Raw genomic sequence first — 24,404 nt, forward strand, 5'->3', positions numbered from 1 at the left:
ACCTCAGCAAAGCAGGCAAACACGATGATTGTAGGTGTTTCACCAGGGAGAAAATGGGGACGCAGACACTAATACAAGTGGGAGCACCAGACCCGACACCTGGAAGTCTGCCCGTGGGTTCCCTCCCTCGGTCAGGCCTGTTCTACATGTCCTCCGTCACGAGGATTAGACCACACAGCGCCGCGGGAGGTTAACACGCTGCCCAGTGCACAGCAAGTGCTCAGCACATCCTGGCAGGTATCAGAACAAAATGAGCTTATTAAAAATTACATATAGCATTCTGTAGCGATGCTTGGGAATAAAATATATATATCATATAGACATATCATCACACATATATGAAAGTTATCACCAAGTGGATCTTTTATTATACATATCACCAAATAACTAACTTTGCAGATTTGTATTTTTTCTTCTTTTTTTTTTTTGCTGAGCTAATGAAGCACCAACAAACACAAGAATGTTAAGTCAGGATCAACCCTGAACATACCACAGGGAGACAAAGTTGTCAGCCAAACATTCTCTCCTGCTGGGCACACAGGTCGGTGACGTTTTCTGTCTCCTCTTTCTTGAATATAACGATGTTTAAAAATAAAATTTTGGAGTCTGTCTTTCCTACATGATCCTGAGTCAAACCCTGAGCCACTCCTCCCTTGGTTGAAGTAACGCATCTGTCTCGTCTCTTATCAATCAACATTTATGGGGCTCACCTCCCATTTCAGGTTTCCTTCAGTACATACAGTAAGGAACTGAGCTATTTGTTGTGGCTTTCTGAAAAAGCAGCTGCTTTTTTTCCGCTCAGGATATCAACTAGGTATTTGTCTCTTGGACCTCATACACCTCTACTCCAAGACTGACTCCATGGTTGGTACAAGTGATTGATTTACTCTAGCATCCAAACTTGGAACAAACGCCAAATAAGCCTTGGGGAAAATGTCGTCATGACTACTCTAAACGGAAATCAATTAGTGATTCTATACACAGCACTCCAATATATAAGGAAAAAGTTTAAAATTCAATTACTTGGATATTTTGTCTATATAATAGCAAATATCTGAATGCTTCCAAATATTGATACTTTGACCAAATACTGATTTTCATCCTAATGCTTGGGTATTAGATTGTTAGCCTGTCTTAATGCCAATTATACTAAATAACAACATAATATTCCAAGTTAGACGATCTTTAACATAAAAGTATGTGTAACTCATAATAAAAACTGTCCTCCCAAAGTCCTCCTTAAAAACAAAGATAATGTAACTTACTATAGGTGGTATCTGGAATATAGCCAAGACAATCCTTTTCCCCAAAATAATACTTCAAGAACAAACATTATCAAGGTTAAAATTTATTTTTATTATACACTGCAATTGTACACAGGAAATACTACTGTGGTAGACATTTCTCCATCTTCTTAGATGTGAGTCTGGTGTGTATCTGACAGGCACTTTGCGTTGCCCATACTTGGTGGGCAAATTTCCTGTACATTTCATTTTTATTTTTTTTAACAATCAATCTAATGAGATCACTTTATTGACGCAGACCCATTCAGTAAACATAATGATAAACCATATAATGTTACAAAGAAAAGGACAAAGCTTACATCCTCTGCACGTAAAGGTACCACATGAAATGAAACAGAAACCCCGTGGACGTGAAGCAGGAAAGGAATCATTACAGTGAGCGACGGAAGGATGTGTCCTATGGGTGCCCGGCTCACCAGCCTGCTGCTGTCAGGCATCTGACATCTCCGCAAGCTGTCCCCATGATTAAAGAATCATCATGCAATTCACACTTGCCATACATCTTATACAATACAGAGAAGAGTTTATATAACCAAACTAATATGCTGTACACAATTTTGAATGTTTTAATTTTTTTTTTTTAAACTGGCTCAGTAGTTTTCAGAAAGTATTACAGTTTTATATATTCAAAGTGTGGGGCCAGCCATAAAGCCTATTTCGTGTGACAGAAAACTGTTGGTGAATTTTTGGGTCGCAAAATGTTAAATAGCACACACGTTACAGACATTGAAAGATTTTATTTTTTCTTTTACTTTCACCCACACACACCCTTTTCTGAAAACATAAAAGCATGCACATTGATGGTGTTCTTATAAAGAAAAACTAAATAATAACTAAGCTGTAAATCAACAATAACACAAACAAAAGCTTAAATGATATTATATGAAGAGATTTACAAATAGGCATGGGGCACTTAATTTTAGAAAATAATTCAAATGATATCAATACATGTTAAAAATCAGCTCCTAATTTTCCGAATATTTTGATAGACTTTTTTACTAACACTTACTTTAAAGACCTTTTGTGTTAAGAACATAAGTATAGCAATAAAAAACATGATTTTCAAGTGATTTTATGCAGTTCACTTTGCCTTTTTAAAATCAGTTATAATCAACAAAATTCTAATGGTATTGCTTTTTAAAACTTAAAATTTAGAGCGTATCCATTATGTTCAAAGTAACACAACTTACATTTATTTAGATCTAATCAGAAGCAGGGTCAAACTTTAGGACTTAAAAAAAGCGTGTAACAAAGACACCTAATAGACCTGAACCTCACTTCGCGGGTGAGCGCACCCTGCGACCTGGCTTGCGTGCCCCTCGGGAGCTTCCCGACGCCCCACGTGACCCGGCCCATCGCCCCGAGCGGAGCGGTCCCGCGTGCGCACACGAGCAGGCCACCCGGCGAAGCCCTCCTCTGCCCTGCCCGCCAGGGGTGCTGCCCGAAGCGGCTGGCGCTCCGGTCCCGGAGTGTCGCAGAGACAAAATCTCTCTTGCTTACTGTTTCCATTGTGTGTATCCTGATTCCACTGGTGTGTTTCAGCGGGAGCAACGATACACGTGGAACAAAATCCACCAGCGGCACAAACTTAGAGCAGATCGCGCTTGGAAAACGTCCTCCCGCACAGAGTCTCGGTCCCGGACCGAGCTCCGTGCAGCCTGGTGCCTGACACCAGCCCTGGCTGCGAGCGGCGCGGCGCCGCACTGGCGCGAGGAAGTAGGTTCCCTGACGTGGAACAAACGCGAAGCGTCTTTGCCGCTGCCAGCGAGGCGCCCCCACCAGAGCCGACGCAGCGCACTGTCACCCGGGTCGGACACCGAGGCCCCCCCGCCGCGCCCCCCCGGGGGGGGGCGCATACCCGCAGGGCAGGCCCTGCGGCGCGGCGGCAGCGACGGCGACAGCCACGCGGCTGCAGGACCAAGGGCTCCGCCGGCCTGGAGCGGCGGAAGGCACGGGCGGGCATAGCCGGCGGACGCGTAGAGCCGCCCCTCCTCAGGCTTCAGCGGAACCAGATCCGACAGGGGAACACAAGGATCATTTTGAGATAAAAAAATAAAAGGAAACCTTCCGGTTTTCAAGTACTCATGGCACAGACGTTGCGAGGTTCTGAGCGCTTAGCTGGAGTCTTCTACATGCCGGGCAAGTTCAAGCTCTGCTGCAGGAACGAGGGTCCCGATCTTAACTTACACTTAATTCTTGCACTTCATACATTAGTCTTCTGTGAAGAGCACAGGGTGTGCAAATTAAGCTGTTTCAATAAATATTAGAAATGCGAATTATTTTTGCAAATACAGAGTGGAAATCCGCACGTGTCGCAGGCGCTCCCCAGAGCCCCTCGCCAGGGCCGGCCTCGCCTTCCTCCTCAAAGCCTAAGGACCGTTCCCTCCACCGACTCGGGGAAGTTACGCCGAAAGCCACGCATCACACAGCGGCAAGCTACTCAATGCTCCAGTGGTCAAGCGCCTCGACCGGGGAAGTTGCAGGAAACCGGAAACAACACACACAGTGACGTACAGGGCGAGTGAGCCTTCAGGAGCCCCGCCGCGGCCACGCGGGGCGGCGGCCTCCGCCGCCGAGGGCGGCACACGCTGGCGTTAGCTTTTCGCGCTCTCCGCCACCTCCCGCGCCGAGGCTGCGACAGCAGGCGAGTCTGCCCAGGCCGACTGCGGCTTTAGTCAGAAATTCTGTTTTAACCAGAGTTCAATCAACAAGGCTTTATTTACGCTCCGTATTTAACTGCGGAAGCGACGCGACGGAGGGCGCCGCCGCCAACGCGGCCGAGGCACCGCCGCCGGGCGGCCTCAGGCTTTGATACCGACCCACAGGCAGCCAATCAGGGTCCCGTAGACCCACGTCTTGACGTACAGCTTCCGCCCCGCCTCCGTCGCCAGCAGCCCGGCCGTGAGGCCACCCAGGACCAGCAGTGACGGCAAGGTCTTCTTAAGGCTGAGTTTAGAGGGCACACTCTTCCCGGGAAACCTGTTTCTTCTCTCTGGATCCAGCGAGTCATAGAACTCGATGAGCAGCCTACGGCAGGAATGGAGGAAGCTGTAAGTTTCACCTCCGGTCATTTCAGTACTTGAACCCTACAAACGCCTCCTGGGCACCTGTCATGTGCCGGGAAAGGTACAGGTCCTTGAGAAATAGAGATGAAGAGGCAGCAGCCAGAGACCAGGCTTAGCTGGAGTCTGTAGACTTTAAAAATATCCTGGATATGCTCCATGAGTAATGTACGTGTATTATATTACATGCGATGGTTTCAAGCCATTTTATGGAGATGTTTTGTTCTATAAACTTCAGGTCAGTTACGTTTTACCAGGACCTGACCCACAGCGGGGTGATGAGCCCTGCCCCCCCGCCCCCCAGCTCCCACCACATCAGGGACCGGTCAGCAGTGCTCAGGGCACAAAGCCTTAGTCCCTGGAATTATAAAAGCAGCCAAGAGGGAACGTATCATTAATTCGTTCCCCATCTTATTTTAAAAATGTAAAATTTTAATAGCAGAACATACTGAATAATCTCTAACACCAATGTATAAAAATTAAAAGTCCTGCTTTTGCCTTATAAATCATTCCCTAGAGATAATCACTGTTTTAAAATATCCAGACTCATCCTAAATGTGTACAAATACTCATAACACAAAATAAACTGGACATTAAACATATTGTTCTGGCTCCCCCCCCCCCCCCCCCCAGAACAGATTTTCATGTCAAAACACAGCTCTGGGAAGGCAGATTTGGGACATCTTACAGTGCCTTATCTTTTCTTATTAAATTTTATATCCTACCACAGTCTCACTTTAGAGATACTGTAAATGAAAACAGAGGGACCAACTACAACAAGCTCTTTTCCAGGGACGCAGAGCGGTAAAGGTTCAAATGTGAATGGTACTGCAGGACAAGGCTGACTTGACTTTATGAAAAGCACTTTTTTCCAAAAAGATTTTATTTATTTTTAGACAGAGGGGAAGGGGGGGAGAGAGGGAGAGAAACATCAATGTGGGGTTGCCTCTCACACGCCCCCTACTGGGGACCGGGCCTGCAACCCAGGCATGTGCACTGACTGGGAATTGAACTGGCGACCCTTTAGTTTGCAGGCTGGCACTCAATCCAGTGAGCCATACCAGCCAGGGCGCAAAAAGCACCCTGAAGATAACAAAACTCTACGTCCGTTTTAAATGGCTTAATATATTGAAATTTGGCTGAAACAAAGTTCTTGAAGTGCAAAACTGTTGGTACTCACTTATCTTTTATTTCAAAACGTTCATGAAGCCATCTTCTCATGTATACTTGTTCTTCTGGGACATCTTTTTTGTCTATACGATCAATGTGAATATGGATTTTTGGACATTCTTTGCAGAGAAATTCTAAAAAAAAGTATTTCACTTTTTTTAATTTTAGAATTCACATTATGTAAAATAAAACAGGCAAAAAATGTTTAAAAATAAAAAGGTACAGATTCCTTAGCAAAAGCAAAATTAAAGTACAGACTGTCACTGGTGGTTTGGGTGTCAAGCTGAAGGGGAGAGTGTGTTCCAGCTTCCACATCTACCGCCACTGCCCATGTTGCCAGATTAAAGCAGCAGACCAGCGTCATTGTCCATGTGCGGCCAGCCCAGGAACAGGAAGCTGGACTCTGTGGGAAGCGTGTCCCCACCCTCTGAAGGACTGAAATGGTGACCCAGAAATACAAACAACTTGGTAAGACCAATGAAATTTAAATTGTTGCAGATGAATAAAAAAAAATTGAAAACTCTATCAGTCTATTGACTAGGAAAAGCTATCAGGTCAATGTAACGAAGTGGTGTCCCCTCTGCTGCTGCCAAAAAGGGAACAACACAGGACAAGGGCTGACTTCCTGAACACGCACTTACCGACCATGGACGGCGCTTCCTTCCGCTGCCCTCTTTCATCCACAGTCCCTTCGAAAGCCACTGTGACATCATAAACCGCATCTAAATAGTTCTTCATAGAGTCAAAAGCCACATGGGTGGCCTTCACTCTCGGGGTCAAGACATGCTTTAACACTGGCAGGCCTAGAAGAGAAAGGGACCCAGTGTGGCTGCCTCGGAGCTGCAGAGCCCCAAGATGGAACCTGCACACTGCTTGTCACTGTCCACGAGCAGACGCATCAGAGGATGTCTGTGCCCCGTTCTGCTTCCGGGAATCGACTGCAGAAAGTGCTCTCACATGATTGTTTGTTATGCATCCGCCTGTATGGACACTGCAGGAGGTGGTCAGAAAACCGCCTAAAAAAGCTCCCGACCCGTCAGAAACCCTTCGACCTGGTAAAGCACGACGAGGGCCGACACTGTCCGCCTCGGCTCCAGCCACAGGACAAAGGTGGCCCTGTCGCCAGACCTCGGTCAGTCAAGAATCCACAGTTCGGTTCAGTATTTCTTGACTCCAAGCCCATGATTCTTCCAGTTCTACTGAATTTCCTATTCAGATCAATGACCGAAATGTCCCTCGCTGTAGTGAGAGACGCGTGGGTGGGCACGTGAAGTGAAATACTGGCCTGAACCTTTCAGGGGAAACCACCAAAATTCAGTTTCTTGGTATATTTTTTTTTACATTGACATCTAATTCACATACATAAAATTTACGATTTTAACATACACAATTCAGTGATTTTTTTTTTCACGTGTATTCAAAGTTATGTGCAACCATCACCACTCAAACTCCAGAGCCTTTCATCACCCCAAAACGACACCCTGCGCCGCGGGCAGTCCCAGCCCGCCCTCCCTCCCCACCCTTCCCCCAGCCACCAAGAGCCTACTGTGGGTCGCTACAGATTTGTCTGTTACGGACCTCGCACACAAATGGGACCACACTGCAGGTGGGCTCTGGTGACTGGCTTCTTTCACTTTGCATAGCCATTGACCAGGTGATACAGCCTTCTAGGTTGTTTTCGCCCTTTGGCTCTTGTGAAAAATGCTGCTACAAACATTCATACAAACTATATATGAATGCTGCATATCAACAAATTTTTGTATAAATATATATATATATATATATATATATATGATAATTCTCTAGGGAATATTTGATATAGTTGCACATATACTTTTTTTTAAAAATTTACTTATTTTTAGAGAGACGGGAAGGGAGGGAGAAAGAGAGGGAGGGAAACATCCATGTGTGGTTGCCTCTCACACACCCCCTACTGGGGACCTGGCCCACAAACCAGGCATGTGCCCTGACTGGGAATTGAACTGGCAACACTTTGGTTCACAGGATGGTGCTCAATCCATTGAGCCACACCAGCCAGGGGGCCATATACATTTTTTGTGAAAGCTTCTTTTAAAAATCTTTATCTGAGAAAATACTGCAACTTAATAATTAATCACCTATTCGTCAGTGTTCCTACTAGTGCTAAGAACCTGCTGTGCCTCCCTGTTTCCTACTGCCTCCTTGTTCCTGGGTTAGACTATTCACTGTGTCACAGGAAAGGGCTCTCTGCAGAAGTGACATGAAAATAGACTAGAAAGAAAGTTCAATTTGTAACTCCTACTCCCTCTCTCCAGGGAAAACCAGCTGCATAAGGAAGAACAGTTATAGCATGTTGGGATCTTCCGCAGAAGAATTTTTAAAATGCAGAGCGGTGTGGGAAAAGCAGACATTCCCACACCACAAATCCAACCTAGTCCCCAGGGCAGAAGCTGCTTAATTTCTTCACAAACTTGTAACAAAAATCTGAACAGTGTACCAGCTGGGAAACATACATTTGTCAATTAAATTAGTACTTCCTTCTTTGCTATTAAAGCACACCCAATATTTAAATATTATTTTGTATTAGTTGCAGGTATACAGCATAGTGTAAGATCACCTAATTTTAAGACCAAAGTTCCACAGAATCACCCTGTGGTATTCAGTAAGAACAACTAATTAGTAGACAGTAAGTAAGACGACGAAAAAGTAAAAGTAGCGTTTCTCAAAAAAAGCGTGACACTTAACGTTTGGAATAGTCGGCTTTGTGGGGGGTGACTGACACCTCCGCCCACAGCCCAGAGGCGGTGGCAGCAGCCCTGACCAACGCCCTCTTGCAGGGGTCCCCCGGGGGGGTGCGTCCCCACACTCTGTCTGGACTCAGCCCCTGCCCAGCTCCAGGGAAGGACAGCCCACGAGGGAGGGACAAATGTGACCTGGCAGCAGAGACAGGCAGAGAACGGGCATCTCAAGAAGGAAACGGTCAACCACGCTCACTGACGACAAGGGCAGGTGCTGCGCTGAGAGCGACCACCTGGGAAACGGAGGTCCTCTGTCACCTGAACGAGAGCTTGCAGAGCAGGGAAGCGGGAGTGGCTCCAGTGAGGCGTCAGTGTGTGAGGAGACAGCACACAGGGGACACCCTCACCATGACAACAAATGGAATGTGGCCCTTCTTTAACCTCATAGCCCTAAGCCTGAGCCCAGCGCCCCGGCCCACCCAGACAAGGGTTTCCAGTCTCTCGCGGAGGGGGCCTCAGGGATAAGGTCCACGGAAGAGGGCCCTCTGATCCCAGAACCTCAGGACATGGTCACAGGAACAGTTCACATGGGTCACAGAGAGGCCAGCTAGAATTTCAACGGCGAGCTGGAGACACGCCTGCGGCTTGCTGCTCAGACCCCAGAGCCCGCCATGGTCACGCTGACAGACGGGGCTCTGCCTGCAGGGAGCCCCCGAGTGCCCGGCCCTGAACTGGGAAAACAGCAGCTACTTCAGTGGGTTTGTCTGGGTCTGGCCCACACGCCTAGGCTCTCTCAGCCTCACCCCCATCCCCGCAGGTCCCGAGCTGCCGCTCACCCTCGCCCTGGACCTGGCTCCTCACCGAGGGCCGACCTGGCGCTGGCCGCTATACCTGAAATGTTGCTCTTAGTGCTCCATTTCGGAAACTGGTACATGACGACAGGCACACGTGTCCAAAACCCTCTACTGATGCCTGCGGGGGATTTTACAGGACATGTGTCTCCCTCATCCTCTTGCTGGCCTGCTTGCTGCTCAAGGCACACAGCCAGGGAGGCCCCATGATGCCTTGCTCAGTACGTTTCTATCCAGGAATTATTGACAAGACATGGCTCTAAAACTATAAACATGTAAGTTAGAGTCACGGGGCAATAAAATAGATACCTAAGGTCCAGTACGTGGCAATGCCCTGAAAGGCAGGAAACGTTCTCAGAGCGTAAAATTAACAGTCCCACTTAAAGGCGGTTTCAGTGCCTCCTAGCTGATGGGCGAGAGCTTTGGGAAGAAGAGGACGCTGGAGAGAGGCCAGCACGGGGGTCGTGGTGCAAAGACACACAAGGGGACGGCATGGACCGGGGCGGGCGCGGAGCATGGGGACACGGCTGGGGGAGGAAGGCTGAGGAGCGCTCCTGGGTCCCCATGGTGAGAGCTTCCGGGTGGCAAGGCCCAGGCACGTCTGCTGACCTGTGGGACCCTAGGGACGTTAGGCCACATGAGAGAGACAGCATAGATGCTAAGGAAGCCATCTATTTGCTCAAAGCATGAAAATTCTAGGTATTTGGTTCACTACTACAGATGAGCCAAAAAATCCTTGTTTTCTAGTACTAGGGTTCAAAAAGTTCATTTGCTCTTGCAGGTTGCTCTTGGTAAAAAGCCACTATGGGGCTCACTGGGGCGGGCTCAGGATGACGACTAAGGCACACTGCCTTCCTCGCTCCTTAGCAAGCGCTGAAAGCAAAACACCTAAAAGGATTCTGCAGAAAACTAATTACAATGAAATACTTTGTATAACTGAGAAAGATTTAAGTTGTGAAAGTAGTACATATGGGAAGGTTACCAGATGGAGGGTCTCTTCCTCTTGCCCATCTCTAATGGGTGTGTAACTATTTTTCCTTCCTTTTTCTTAACGAAACTTGAGTGTAAAATAAAGTTTTATCAATAGATATTAATCCACACGTTCGGGTGCAAACAGAAACTCTGAGCCACCTAACCTGACCACATCACTCGTCCCATTCAGACGAGCGAGCAGCTAGAAAGCGTCGGGACACTCCCGACCACGGCCCATGTGGAGGCCGAGCGCCCCTCCGCCTGCTGACGCGGCACGTCTGGGCGGGCCCTGAGAACCCCTGCACCGTGCAGCGCCCAGAGGCTGCGGGCGCTGCCGGCTCGGCGCCACTCAAGAGCGCCCTGGCCTTAGAGCTCAGACGGAGCAAGAAGCCACAACAGGGCGGTGAGACAGGGTGCGCAGAGACAGGAGGAAGAGACCACCCCATGGCTTATTTCCATAAAACTCCGCAAGCCAACGATACAGACATGGCCTCGGAGGTAAAACCCGGCTCTCAAAGTCACCGCACCCCTGCTGTGTCCACAGCACCAGGCAAGTGACGACAGGTGCCCTGTCCCCCCGCGCCACCCCCCCGGCCCACAAGCACTGCGCCCTGCTGCTGTCATCCTTAAGGCTACGTCCTGACCCAGGTGCCACTTGGAACCAGGCTCTTGACACGAGGAGTAAGAGGAAGCCAGAGGACTGAGAAGCGACCCCCAGCTGCAGGTAGACACTGAGGGAGGAGCGTGCATGCCAAGGGGAACGCCAGCCTCCTCAGTATCACCATAAACGAACCGCGAGAGCTTCCTCACTCCCCTTATTCATTCCTCGTCTCTCCAAAACGATGAGCACGCCAGAACAGAAACTCGACCCTGGGAACATGAGGTTGGAGCATGGGATCCCAGTATGGTTCTTCTGCCTTTGTATCCTGACTGACGTTGATTCCATAGAAATCGAGGCCCATGGCGGTGCCTTCGTGGCCCACTGGGGGCAGGCAGCGCCCCCAGCGCTCTGCAGGCCGCGGCAGAGCTGGGCAGACACCTGACAACACCAGCAGCAGGGCGCGCCTCGCTAGGGTCGCTGGACCTACACTGAAATGCTCAGTCACCAACAAAACAAACGCCTTAGAAATACAATTACAAAAAGATCATTTATCTCCCATATTATTTTATTTATATTTACTTAATTCTGCTGTACTATATAGTGCATTATATTGCTATATTTATACTAACTTATATTTATACACTATTATCTTCACATATTACTTTGAACTCCTCCTTACTAAATGTTTTACCATTGTTTTCTTAAGTGACAATAATAAAATAAAATTCTCTCTGCAAATAAAATTCTTTCTCTAATTACTATTGTAAAAATGAGCAGCCTCCAATATATACCTTGTTTACTTGACATTACATAGTTTCATGAAGACTCTACCTATATTTCAGATTTCTCAGAATCTTAAGTATTGTCCTGGGCAGATTGTAGTTAAAAAAAATCTTGAGTAGCTTATGTGGTAATGTGAATTAGTCTTTTTTAAAAGAATGACTAACATTTAGTGTCAAGTAAGAAGAGAATTAAGAGATCATTAGCAATCTTTGAAGTAAACAATATTAAGAATTCATGGACAAGTATCTTAACACAAGTACCATAACACAAGTATCTTAAATAACAGCCCTAACACTGAATCAACATATTTTGTGCCGAGTATTTTTTTAAACAAAATATTGCTAGGAAACAGCGGCAAGCGGAGCCTTGGACTATTCAGGGTTGAGACAGACCTCAGACACCCACAAGCACCAGCTCTGCTCGGCGAGCCGGCCAGGCCACCGTCCACAGAGAGCTGAGAGGGGCACACGGTGTGATGGCTTAAATGTGCAAACAAGTGGCAACTTTCAAAAATCTATTTTTTTAAAAGTCAGAGTCAAAGTTACTTTAGAAGCAAAATTAATAAGGTTGAGAAACAAAACATATCACAGACTAACAAATGCTATGAGTTTCAACTTTCGGAAAGGAAAATTAACAAATGCAGAAACAAGTTTTTTGGTCATTTTTGAGTAATTTCACTTAGTTGTGACCAAAAACGGAAATAAAACCAGAAGCACTTTTTCTAGATATACTGTCCACAAATCAGTTTTCTTCGTGTATGGTGGGAATAATTACCTTTGTAAGTTCACAAGAAAATATACTTCTGATAGCAAGAGTGTTCCCAGTTAGAGGATTTAAAGAACAGGGAGCAGTTAAAAACTATATCCATAAGACAAACTTTTCTTCCCCTTTTGGTAACTTTGAGAAAGATCTACAGCTCAGAAAAATAACAGACCAATCATTATCAATTATATTTAGGTGACTATACCATCCTTACACTATTTTAAGAGTTATTTAAAAGTACTGGTTTTAAAAAGCGTTACAAAATTGCTGTGGAGTTTTTAAAAAAACTAATCTTAGTAGGTATGTTAAACAGTTATCTCAGTTGATGAGGTAAACAATAAAAGGTAAAGGTTCACCTTAAATTGATTTTAAAATGATGAGTGAAGAAATGTCAGTATTAAATCTCCTCACATCCGGAAAGTAACCGAAGGTCCTGCCAGGGGCTGAAGCATCTCTGCACACCTCCCCTCCCGCCGTTCGCGCTGAAGCCCGAGCCCCACTGGGCAGCCCCGCACACGGGGCCTTCGGGAGAGGGGCAAATGTGCGCTGAGGTCACGGTAGGGGGCCTCAACCCAATGGGACTCGTGTTCCTATGAAAAGAAGAGGCACAGCGGCGCCTCCCTGGAGGCGCCCCTCCCCTCCGCACGGCCTTGGGCCACACTGACACCTGTGACTCGGACTTCCAGGCTCCTGAGGTGGGAGGGGACTGTGGGAAAATGTGTTGTTCAAGCCACCTAGTCCGTGATGATTGGTACAGGGCCTGGAACTTGGACGGAAATGATGACTCTGAATAAATGTAACAGTACGTAAGTCTGTCTGCATGTAAACATTTCCTTTGCCCACCTGGAAAGCACACGCCAGTGTGTAACTAGGAACACACACAGGACAGGTCACATACAGCTAACCCTTGAACGTGCGGGCTGGGGCTCCGGACGCTCACAGTCAACGTTCCCGTGTGACTGTGGACCCTGTGAAGACCCCGTCACCCCTCGGCAGCGCAGGCTCCAGGACACCTGAAGACACCCAGGTCCGCGGGTGCCCGAGTCCCTCACCTGAAAGGGCACAGAACAACGCCTACCGTCGGCCCTCCCCACCTGCCTCAATGGACGTGATGTCGCCGAACCTCCCGAAAGCCCTGTGCAGGAGACGTCAGACTCCAGGTTCACACACGGGGAAAGAGCGGGAGAAACCAAGCAACTGCCTAAGGTTACCTAACGTGCGCGCTGCAAACCGCAGCCCAAAGCTCGTGGTGACGTCCACCTCAGGCTGCATGCTGGCGCAAGAGTGATGCCCGGCAGACGCCACAGGAGAGGCTGAAAGGAAATCCGAAGAGATGCCCTGCTCCTCCCAGCTGCGGTGGCCAACCAACGGAGCTGGAGGCGCCACCTAGGACCTGCCCAGCTGACACCGGGCGAAGCCCCCGGGCCTTTGCGGCCCAGTCAAGCTCCTGCCCAGGGCAGGTGAAGGAGGGCGCACAGCTGGTCACTGGGACAGAGGGCCGCCTCGCCCGCAGCTCTGCTCAGCAGGGCCCGCACGCAGAGCCGGGCGCAGAGGGCAGCTGCTAACCGCCTACAGTCGCTGAATTCGGGGGTGGGCTCACATCGGATTAACTAAAAATAGGTGAAATGAAGAGCAGAGATCCTCTGATGCTCCACCACACCCTGACACTGGCCGGCCACCCATGGGCAGGACACCGCGCCACCCCTGGGTCGTCACGGGCACCGGTGCAGCACATCCCTGCCGCGGGTGTGGGGGCTGCGCGCCAACCCACGGCCAAGCTCCGGACACGCTCGTGCAGGCAGCACGGCCACCGCCTTAGTTTACCTCCCAGGTCGGTTAAGTTGAAGGGCTCCCTAGTGTGTCAGTGACCCGATTTCCCAAAACACAGTCAAGAACATTCTCGTTACTGGGGACATAAAACAGTGTCATATACTGGGAACCGATTTTGTGTACCATTCTCCAAGAGAGACATCCCCCACCTTGGAACATTCTAGTTCTTACACAGGTTGTCCTCTGCCCATGAGGTGTATGTTTTTTAAGAGGAGAGAACACTGAAGCTCAGTGACATCAGGCAGCTTGGAACCAGGGAGCTGGTCAGAGTTAGAACTAGGGTTCCCACCCAGGTCTGCCCACCGGCAGATGGGCAACACATTCCAGCCCACAGAGCCCACGCTGCACAGAAGGGCGCGCCCATGTACTCCTGCACCGAGGCGGGTGTTTCCCAAATCCACAGCGCCAAAGTGTGCCCTGTGGCAAGCCTTTGAATTCAATCTCTCAGACAGTCGTAATGACATGCACAGGAATTAATGAGAAGGAACTTCATTTCCTAAGAGGTAATGCACACATTCATTCAAGGAAAAAATACATTCATTCATTTTAATTGTTGTAAAACATAAATATCTTCTCTCGGAAGAAAAATTTAAAAGGTCATTATCTTTAAAAATGACTTTTGTCAAATACAGGGACATTCTGACTTACCTTCTTGAGCAGCGAATGCCTGACTAGCTGAGATGACTTTCGTTAGTTCTGGATTGTACCTTGTTCCCTCTGGAAAAATCACAAGATACATCTGCAGAGCACAAAGAAAGGGTGGTTTGTTTGTGTTAGCTTTTTTGTTGTTAATTTACCAATGTTAACCCTATTAATGCTAAGAGAGTATTTCCTACAGTGGGAAAAACGTGTTTTCATTTACATATGAGCTTCACTTAAAGCAGAACCACCAAAATGAAAAAACTCAAATAAGTCTGATCATAGACTATATTTAAAATGCAGTCTGACATTCACTGGTAGGTCAGTCATTAAGAGCCTAACATTTCTAATTACATGTTAATATTCACTAAGGAAAAATTTGGCCATGAAATGTTGACTCACACGCCTCAATTAATTAATAAAAGAGCTTTCCCCCACTAAGTTCTGCAAACTGACTTTTAAAAGGTGCAAATTTTAGACAACTGTGTCCCTAAGTATACCTTATTTCAGGAAAATCACATATAAATATGTAAATTTCCACAACATAAAAGGTAGTTGTGTTCATATTTCAAAAATCATACAGTATGATTTTACAGTTTCCATGATACATCTCTTTTTAATCCTCACCCAAGGACATTTTTCATTGAGAAGAAGGGGGAGAGGGAGTAAGGGGGAGAGGCAGGCATCGATTGGCTGCCTTCTTGTACAAGCCCTGACTGGGGGTCGAACCCGCCGACCCTTCCGTGTACGGGATTCCAACCAACTGAGCCACACTGGCCAGGGCCGTAATACATTTTAAATAACTTGATTTATAAGCCACTCCTTGAGAATGTCAAACTGGATGTTTACTAAGTAATCAATTAGTCTAAGCTTTTACATTTATTTACTTGGAAAAGTCAAAACAGAAACAGTAAAACTAAACAGTGAAAAACTTCTAATTTTAGAACTGAGTTACAAAAACTACACCAACATGTTTAGTAGCCAAAAGGCAAAATAAGACTTTCATCAAATCTTTTCAAATACACCATATACAAAAATTAGCTTAAAATGGATCACAGACCTAAATGTAAAACTAAACCTATAGAACTTCCAAAAGAAAACAGGAGAGAACCTCATACCCTTGAGTTTGACAAGGAATTCTAAAATAGGAAATTATGGGAGAAATCAAGAAATTGGACTTAAGGAAAATTAAAAACTTTTGTTCTTCAAGACACTGTTATGGATATGAAGAGGCAAGTCACAGATACAACAGAAGTTACATTTTTAACAGCCCCAAACAGACAAGCTGCGGTATAGCCACACGATGACAAGCTGCTCGGCAGCAAAAAGAAACAAAACTGCTGATCCACACAATAACATGGATGAATATCAAAATGATGAGGCTAAGCGGAGGATGCCAGACCCACTCCCCCTCAGAGTACGAACTGTGCGATTCCATTTATACAGGATTCTAGGGAACACAAACTAATCTCTAACAACAGAGCAGACCAGTGGTTGCCTTGGGACGGAAGAAGCACAAGGAAGCTTTTGGAGGCAACTGACACGTGTTCATCACCCTGACCGTGCGGGTGGTTTCATGGCTGTGTACTCACAGCAAAATCCATCAAATTCTGCACTGCAACTGCCTGTAGCTTCCTGTATGTCAGTCACTGCACTAACAACACTTCAATAAAGAAGTTTCCTGTGCTACGCTGTCACAAGTGACAGGATTTACTTCTTTTCTGAGGCCGAAACTACTCCGTCGTGCACGTACAGAGACTGCACTGTCCTTATCCACTCATCTGCCGATGGACACTTGGGTTGCTTCCAGGATCCTGGTCGCTGGGGTTATCACCGCAGTGAACACGGGGATGGAGGTAACTCTTCAAGACAGTGTGTGTATATAATACAAGGTCTGTCCAGAAGCTATCCAGCCATGTACTATGAAAAATAGAGACATTTATGGAAGAAGATACAAGATACAAGAAACATTGCACATAGGACAATGGGGCCTCAGTCCTCTTCAAAGCAGGCACCTTGGGACCTCACACAGTTCTCCCGGTCGCCATCAGCTGCCCCATCGTATTTTCCTCATCTCATTGACTGTCTGAAATCTCTTCCCTTTCAAAGGTGATTTTAGTTTTGGGAAAAGCTGGAAGTCTAGGAGCACCAAATCTGGGCTATAGGGGGGCTGAGTCACCTGGGTGATTTGATGTTTTGCCAAAAAACTCTGCACAAGATGTGATGCATTAGCGAGCGCACTGTCGTGATGAAGCTGCCAATCACCAGCGGCCCATATCTGTGGCTTTCTAAGTCATCTGAATAGCTTCCTTGGAGGAACGTTCAAGCTTAACGCAAAATCCGATGCAGATTCTTTGTCCTATTGGCTCAGTCATTTTGAATGCAATGGCCACACAGCGCACATGCTCACTCAACGGCGTCTACTGCCCCCACTGACTAGTACAGTGAAATGGTCATTCTTCATGTATGCGCATTCCAATCCACTCTCCTTGGCAGCCAGGTCACATCAATGTCGCACAAATAGTTCTTGTTACATTAACAATGGCTGGACTTTGTCCAGACAGATCTTCTCGTACACCCGGAAGTAGAATTGCTGGATCACATGACAGGTAGTTCTAGCTTTAATATTTGAGGGCCCTTCCATTCAGTTTTCCATCATGACTGCCCCAGTCTGCATTCCCACCAACGGTATCTAAGGGTTCCCTTTTCTCCACATCCTCACCAAAGTATTATATTTTGACTTTTTGGTAAGTCATTCTAACAGGTGTGAGGTGACATCTCATTGTGCTTGTGACCAGCATTCTCCTGATGATTAATGATGTAGAGCACTTGTTTCATGTACCTGCTGGCCCTTCGTAAGGCTTTTTTGCGGAAACATCTATTCAAGTTCTTTGCCCATTTTTGAGTGATTTGTTTTCTTGCTAGTGAGTTGCATAAATTTCTCATGTATTTTGGAAATTAACATATTACAGGATATGTGCTTTGCAACTATTTTCTCCCTTTCCATAACTGGCTTTTTAATTTGGATTTTGTGTATCTAAAATTATCCCAAACTTTAAAATTTATTAATAAAACAAGTAGGAGGAGGCTTTCATTTGGGATATAAGATGCTAGAAGCACATGGCTCCTAAGCCCAGAAGACCAGTGAAGGCTGGAAAGTCTGCAAGCCGAGCCCTGCGCAGAGGTCAGGTTACAGGGCGGCCACAGTGGAAAACCAGCCAGAGAGCGTTTGTGGGTAAAAACCCTGAACATCATGGCACTCGATCAGCTGACCGGAGAACTCTTCCTTAGATACGAGCCCTGGAGAGAGGAAAAGAAGACAAGAGAGCGGAAGGTGGAGAGAGGGGTGAGAAAGGGACACGAGGCCTGCAGCGGCAGGGGGTTTCCGAGCAGCAGGACGGCCGCGGCGCGGGTGCTGGTGACGCAGGCGCGCAGCCGAGCCGTCCGGGCCGGGGAGCCGGGCGCCCCGGCATCTCTCCGAGAGGGCTCTTTTGGGGGAGCAAAGTGGTGTGAAATAATGTTTATGCTGAACGATTCTTTGTAGACATGAACGTTATTCTTAGCTTTTCAAATAACTCAAGACACACAAGAAATCTCAGCTTACACTCGGAGACAGGAAGCAGCTGCTTCTCCCTCAATGCCCTCTGACACCGAGGCCGGCCAGGGTCCGGAGCTCCCAGGCGGCCGAGTGCGCGGTGACCCGGGAGTCCGCCTGCCATTTACAGACTGCGGCCGCCAGCCTTCTTCCCGTGACTGCTCCGCGGCCAGCCCTGGCGACACCCAAGCCCGGGGCCGCGTGGCCTGCGGCCCCCTGACGCCCCCAGGGATGCTTACCTGTGTCTGGAAGGCTTTTGCGCCTTCACACAACTCTGAGTTATTCACCACACCTGGCACAACACATTTTCAAAACAATCCTTAAATCGTAACTAAGCTCTGCAACGAAAACGCGGGCTGCGCGGGCAGGCGCAGCGCGCAGTCTCACCGGCGTCCCGGCGCGCGTGTAGCTCTGCAGCTTCCTCCGCATGGCCCGCTCGTCGAAGCCGGCGCTCCTCCGCACGTAGACGCCGCCGTGCTGCCGCGGAGAGACGAGACGGGGCGCTTACTGCCTCTGCGCGCCGCCCCGCGGGGCGCCGCGCCCAGCTACGCGTCAGGGGCTAAACTGCGTTTAATGCGTCCCGACGTCGGCATCGAAAGAACACTAGCTGAAAATTCTATGTTTCAACATAATTCAGATAACACCGCTTACTGTACTGGAAAATACAGGAACATTTACTTTTGTTGGAAGTTAAAGGTGCTTTCTTAAAACTACATTTCTAAAACCAAAAACTCGACCACAGGTGCATCGTACTCTTTAATTTCCCCACTAATTACAAAATCACTAAAACGTGTCCCTGACGCTGCCCCAACTACAGACATGTACATAAGCACTGCGGTGCTTACTCTGTCCCCCTCCGTTCGGAGGTTAAGCCCCAACGCGCAAGGTGACGGTGGTGCTGGGGGACGGGACCTTCGGGGAAGGAACTTAGGCTCCACGAGGTCCTGAGGGTGGGCTCTCAATCAGGAGCGTGTGTGCTTCCTAAAACGTGAGGAGGTCACAGGAGCGCGTGCGCCCACGGAGCGAAGACCAGGGAGGGCGCGCGCTCCGCCTGCCCCGGGCTGCCTCGCAGGAGGAGAGTTTCAGAGCGCGCGCCCCTCTGTCCTTTATTCTTCCATCTGTTATTCTAATCTTATTAACAAGCACGTCTTCCATACAAATTTTATACTTCATACTTAAAAAACTAAATATCAGGTCAGAAAAGGATTAGAAAATGCTAGTAATCCCTCTCTGAATTTAGACTATTTTTTAATAAAGTTTAAAGTTACCTGCAAAATTGAGCGGATGGTAATTTATTCCCATATACCCCCTGCCCCTAAACCCTTTCTGAATAGAAAAGAGCCTGTTACACAGAGTTTCATGACCTGAAGATTTTTACGTGATTTTCAAGGGCATTTTGGAAAATAACATATGTTGAATATTAATTGTGTACTTGGCGCTCATGCTAAGTACTATTCATATAAAGCTACTTTTTTCTATATTCTCAGTAATTTTATTATTAGTTTCTTAAGGTAATTGTCTATCAAAATCTATGCCGTTAAATTTTTCTATTCATTTGATTTTTGTACATTTGCATTTTTGCTATTTAACTCTCTGGGTAATCAGACATGTATATAAATATACACACTAAAAATCCTAAACAGCCTTCGCGAGGTGGCTCAGTTTGTTAGAGCGTTGTCCCCATACGCCGAGGTTGCAGGTTTGACCTCGTTCAGGGCACATACAAGAATCAACCAATGAATGCATAAATAAGTGCCACAAATCAATGTTTCTCACCCCCCACTTCCTCTCTAGAAATGAATCAATAAAAAATTTTTTAAAGTTAAAAAATAAAAAACCCTAAATAAAATTACTTCATTTTAGGAAAAGCCATTAAACTCATAAAAATAACCCACCACGTACATTTATATTAAGTGTATGTTCAATTTTAAAATCTAACATTTTTAGAACTTACATACACTTTAAAAAAAGCACGGGAGAAGTTACCTGAGAAAAGTAACAGCCGTACAAGGGAAGCCACTTCAACCCGTCCTTCAGCACATAGCGCACGTGCCCCAGGGCGCTCTGCCGCACGGCCAGAATGTTGGCGACGATCCAGTCCACTGCAAAGACAGAGCCCCGTGAGCGTGGGGACCCCCAGGCCAGCGCCCGCAGCCCCGCCGCGGGGACAGAACCAGCCTCCTCACAACATGCAGCAGGGAGTGCGCTTGGGAAATACGATGATTCAAATTTTAAAATTACTTTAAATCGACACATTTAAAAAACAAAAATTCTGTGTCTTTTCATTTTTTTGTTGTTGTTTAGGGATTTTTGCATTTCTTGAAAGGCTTTTTATTTCATGAACAAAATGCAAAGGTTACAACCAACCAAAATAGCCCAAAAGCAGCATGAACACAGAATAAAGCTTCTTCAATTCTCAGCCCAGAAAACACGACAAAATGATAAGCAAAAAACCGGTTCCATGAAATTGTCAAGTACAAAATACACATGCTTCATATACTACTGTGTTCAACGGAAGGCAAGGGCCCTCCCCTAGCGCGCTTCAGGTCACAACAGCAGGCCGTAAGCGCGCGCAAAGCGGGTCTCGCGCAGCTCACCACGCGCCCGGCAGACGCCCTTAACTGCGGAGACCGGCTGCGACACCATGGGTTGCAAAAGCACACAGCAGAGGGCCTGAGTGGGTTTATATCCACTCGTAGCAAGAAATGAACTGTTAATCGAGCTTTCGAAGAAACGCTGAACAGGGCCCTTGCTGTTGGCAAGGGCCAGGAGCCAGCAGCGTGTGCGAAGATGGCGAACAGGGGACAAGCTGGAAAGGGGGGAGGGAGCAACCCAAGGAGGGCAGGGGGCACGCGGTCAGGGTCTTGAAGGCCCAGAGAGCGGATCTGAGCGTGAACGGCTGCACGCCACCTGGGCTCCCGAGAGGGACCGAAGCCGTAGGAACGGAACGTGAGGGAGACCACGCCAGTCCCTGCGGGGGAGCTGGAGGACAGGGCCCCTGAAACACAGCGAAGAGCCTCGGTGAAAGGGACACGGTTCCGGGATCACAGTGCACAAAGTAAATTCGGGGGCGGGGGTGTTTAAGAAATACAAAACAAAAACCTAATAAAATAAAAGCCGAGAAATTAAAGGGGTCATAGGAAAGTTTTAACTAAAGGGGTTGACTTCCCCAATTATAGGATGATGAACCCCCAACTGTGACAGAACAGCCCAGAGAAGATTTAGCCAGTTATCCTTTTGGAAAAATATTGTATCAGTTACTATAACTCTCTTTTTAAACTTTTTAATCATTTGCCAGCTAACTCTTCCACGATGATTTAAGAATTACAATGATTATTACAAAGATCAATTCGGTTACAGCTCCTGTCAAGCGGCGATGCCGAGATCTCCCTGCGAACAGCGAGCCCGCCTCACGTCCCCCACCAGCGTTAGTGGGGGACACCTCCGCCAGGGAACTGCCGCCTGCCCTTCCTCAGTATTGAGCCTCCTACAGGCACCCTGCGGTCCCCGCCCCCCCCCCCCCCCCCCCGCCATCTCGCCATCTATGCAGTCAGCGGTGAGCTCTTCTCTTCCTACTCATGTCTTGGAAACCAAACCCTCAGGCTTGGCGAAGCTGTACCTAATGTGAATCGACTCTCAGTAAATTGGGAGACCTTAGTGTCTGGTTTCCAGGCTAAAGCGCATCTTGGAACACATGCAGGGGACGAGGCTAAAAACATGATTTGGTATCTTTTCCTGGAACAATTATTTTTAAAGTCTGGAGAGGTTTTTTACAATGTATTTTTATATTAAAATCTGCATGGTTCTATTATGGCTTAGGATGTCTCTTCCAAACACTTTTAAGAGAGGGTGTAACATTTTAAACATGTGTCCTGTTTGTAATCAACTGTCCTGGGCTTTGCCCTTAGTCTTTCAAAAATTTTAGTGGAAAAATTTAAGAAATAGCCTAGGTAGCCAAAAGACAAGCTTTGTGCCATCAATTTTTGCTCCTCAAATATCTTTTTCACTTTTTCTGTTTATTCTCAATGAGGTTTCAAGGTAGGAGACAAGACACAGCTGGGCTCCTGACGGCTGAGGAGGACATGTGTCACCTGTACAGTAACATTTACACCGTGTCCTGGCATAACTCAATCAGGGTACCAGGCAACGTGGCCGCATGCGAATTCTTCCACGGGGGCCGGCAGGGCAGTGCCACGGCCCCCGACCGGGGAGAGGGGGAGGCCGAGGGGAGAGGCAGCGGGAAGAGCAGGGCTTCCCGTGCACACGGCCACGTAACACGTTCCTAACTCAGGGGTGTGCAGAGGCTCGATGCCGCGGGAGAAGCTCTGGCCGGGCCCGGACCCGTTCCCATTGCGGCCGCCGCCTGCCCCTGTGAGCCAGGCACCGTGCGATTGCGGGCCAGCTCGGTAGCTAAACTGCCTCAACGCCTGACCTGGAGACCTCACTCACACCGGCCAGTGGGGCCAGCGAGGTGCAGTGACCTGCCCGCTGCCACACAGCCTGCTGCACAACAGCAAACGGCTCGGCCCGACGCCCACGCCTCGGCATGACCATCCGCTCACCACACAGGCTGTCAGTCAAGAAACATGGCACCTAAGCCAGGAAAAGGGGGCTTTCGTGAGACTAATGAGGCGAGTGGGGCCCAAAGCAGCCAGGTGAAAAAGGCCGGGAGGAAGGAATCAGAGCCACCATCCCCCTGCTGCCTCTGGAGAAAAGCAAGGTAGCAGGGACCAGAAGTGCCGACGGCAAGGACGCATCGCGGGGCAACGCAGGGAAATGGGAGGGGTGCATTACCCTGTCAGCTCTTGGAAAAGCCAGGCCAGGACGGGGCCGTGCTCTGGCCGGCCCAGGAGAGAGGGACGGGACTGTCTCAGCCAAACAGCAGCCCTTGAAGCGTTCTTTCCGCTCCTTACGTTTTCAGGTCCTAGGCTGTGACTCACAGCATCGCGTGAGGGCTTTAGAAAGGGCACCTGGATACACAGGCCAGTGTCCCAAGACCACGGAGAAACTCTAGGGGCCTCGAACCTAAAGCCAAATGCCCATTTTTATGTGCCCCTGACTGTTTCTTTCTGGGAGAAGGCTCCAAACCCATCACAGGGTGGGCGAAAGGAGGCCTGCTGTCGTCCGTGTGGGAAATAACGCGACAATGAATAGCACAGGAGTAAACTCTGCGTTTCGCGCACACAACTGCACACCCACGTTTGTCCCACCCTGTGTTCTGAGGCCTGCAGTTCTCAAGTAATTTAAACTCACTACCTCGTTACGTTACTAAGTTACGGGTTTTAAAGGCACACAGACGGGCCCTTCACAACCTCCCAGCGGAAGGGTGCAGCCGTGGCCCGGGACAGGCGCCCAGGGGAGGCCGGTGCCTGCACCGGGGAGCGAGGGGCTTGAGACTGGACCTCCAGCGGGCCTTCCGGCCGTAGCTGGAGCCTCCCGGCGCCTCGCCTCCCCGCCCCGCCCCGCACAGGAGCGGTTTAAACACCTGCTCCCCAGCGCTACCCCACGTCCTCAGGGGAGGCGCCCGAGGGCCGGCGCGCAGCAGGCACAACCACGACAGTGGCGGCCGTGGCGCCCGTCACGTGACCAGCCCACCTCCGGGCGGTGGGGAGGACCCGTCCGCCCAGGCGCGCCCCGCCGCCCTCGGAGCAGAGCCGTGTTTCCACCAAGGCCCAGGTCGAGGGCAGCGGGCAGGGAACTCGCAGGTGGGATTTTAAGAGAGAATCTGTTAAACAGGGAGAAACCCTATACACATGAACACACCAGCGACTCCCCGGGAAGGAAGCGCAGGCTTCGGGAGCCCGGGCGCGGGGGCGCGGGGGAGCCCACGCGCTCGGCCTATTTGCGTAAAGGGGCCCTGGCGGGAGCAGGCCACAGCCACAGGGGGGAGAGCGGGGACGGTTAGTGGCGCAAAGCCCACCGACGTCTGGAGACACAGACGCGACGCCCGGGTTAGGCGCGGCGCCCACCGCGGGCGGGCTGCTTGCTCATGCCGGGGGCGCTGTCACCGAGTCATCTAGGCCGACCACGTGACCGAGTGCCAAAGACACAGCCACGTTAATACGCCTATCAACGCCGCGAAGCGGTAACTTGTCCTATAACACTGAATGTAGTCATT

The 24,404-nt window shown here is 48.7% G+C and overlaps 1 protein-coding gene across 2 annotated transcripts in view; it reads right to left on the reverse strand.

Moving 5' to 3' along the window:
• Nucleotides 1-3,191: 3,191 nt before the first annotated feature.
• The window catches only part of AGPAT5 (1-acylglycerol-3-phosphate O-acyltransferase 5), a 32,228-nt gene continuing 11,015 nt past the window's right edge, over nucleotides 3,192-24,404 (reverse strand). Inside the window, exons 3-8 of one of the 2 annotated variants that reach the window (XM_054566204.1) lie at nucleotides 20,273-20,388; nucleotides 18,674-18,763; nucleotides 14,701-14,791; nucleotides 6,178-6,339; nucleotides 5,547-5,670; nucleotides 3,192-4,331 (exon numbers count right to left, since the gene is read on the reverse strand). In XM_054566204.1, the coding sequence (XP_054422179.1) occupies nucleotides 4,106-4,331; nucleotides 5,547-5,670; nucleotides 6,178-6,339; nucleotides 14,701-14,791; nucleotides 18,674-18,763; nucleotides 20,273-20,388 (809 nt within the window). In that variant the 3' untranslated portion in view covers nucleotides 3,192-4,105. The remainder of the gene's footprint in view (nucleotides 4,332-5,546; nucleotides 5,671-6,177; nucleotides 6,340-14,700; nucleotides 14,792-18,673; nucleotides 18,764-20,272; nucleotides 20,389-24,404) is intronic. The other variant, XM_054566205.1, reaches the window with a different exon arrangement.

Source organism: Pteronotus mesoamericanus, unplaced genomic scaffold (genome assembly GCF_021234165.1).
Source record: "Pteronotus mesoamericanus isolate MK-2021 breed Mesoamerican mustached bat unplaced genomic scaffold, CSHL_Meso_final contig_169, whole genome shotgun sequence".
NCBI lineage: Eukaryota > Metazoa > Chordata > Mammalia > Chiroptera > Mormoopidae > Pteronotus > Pteronotus mesoamericanus.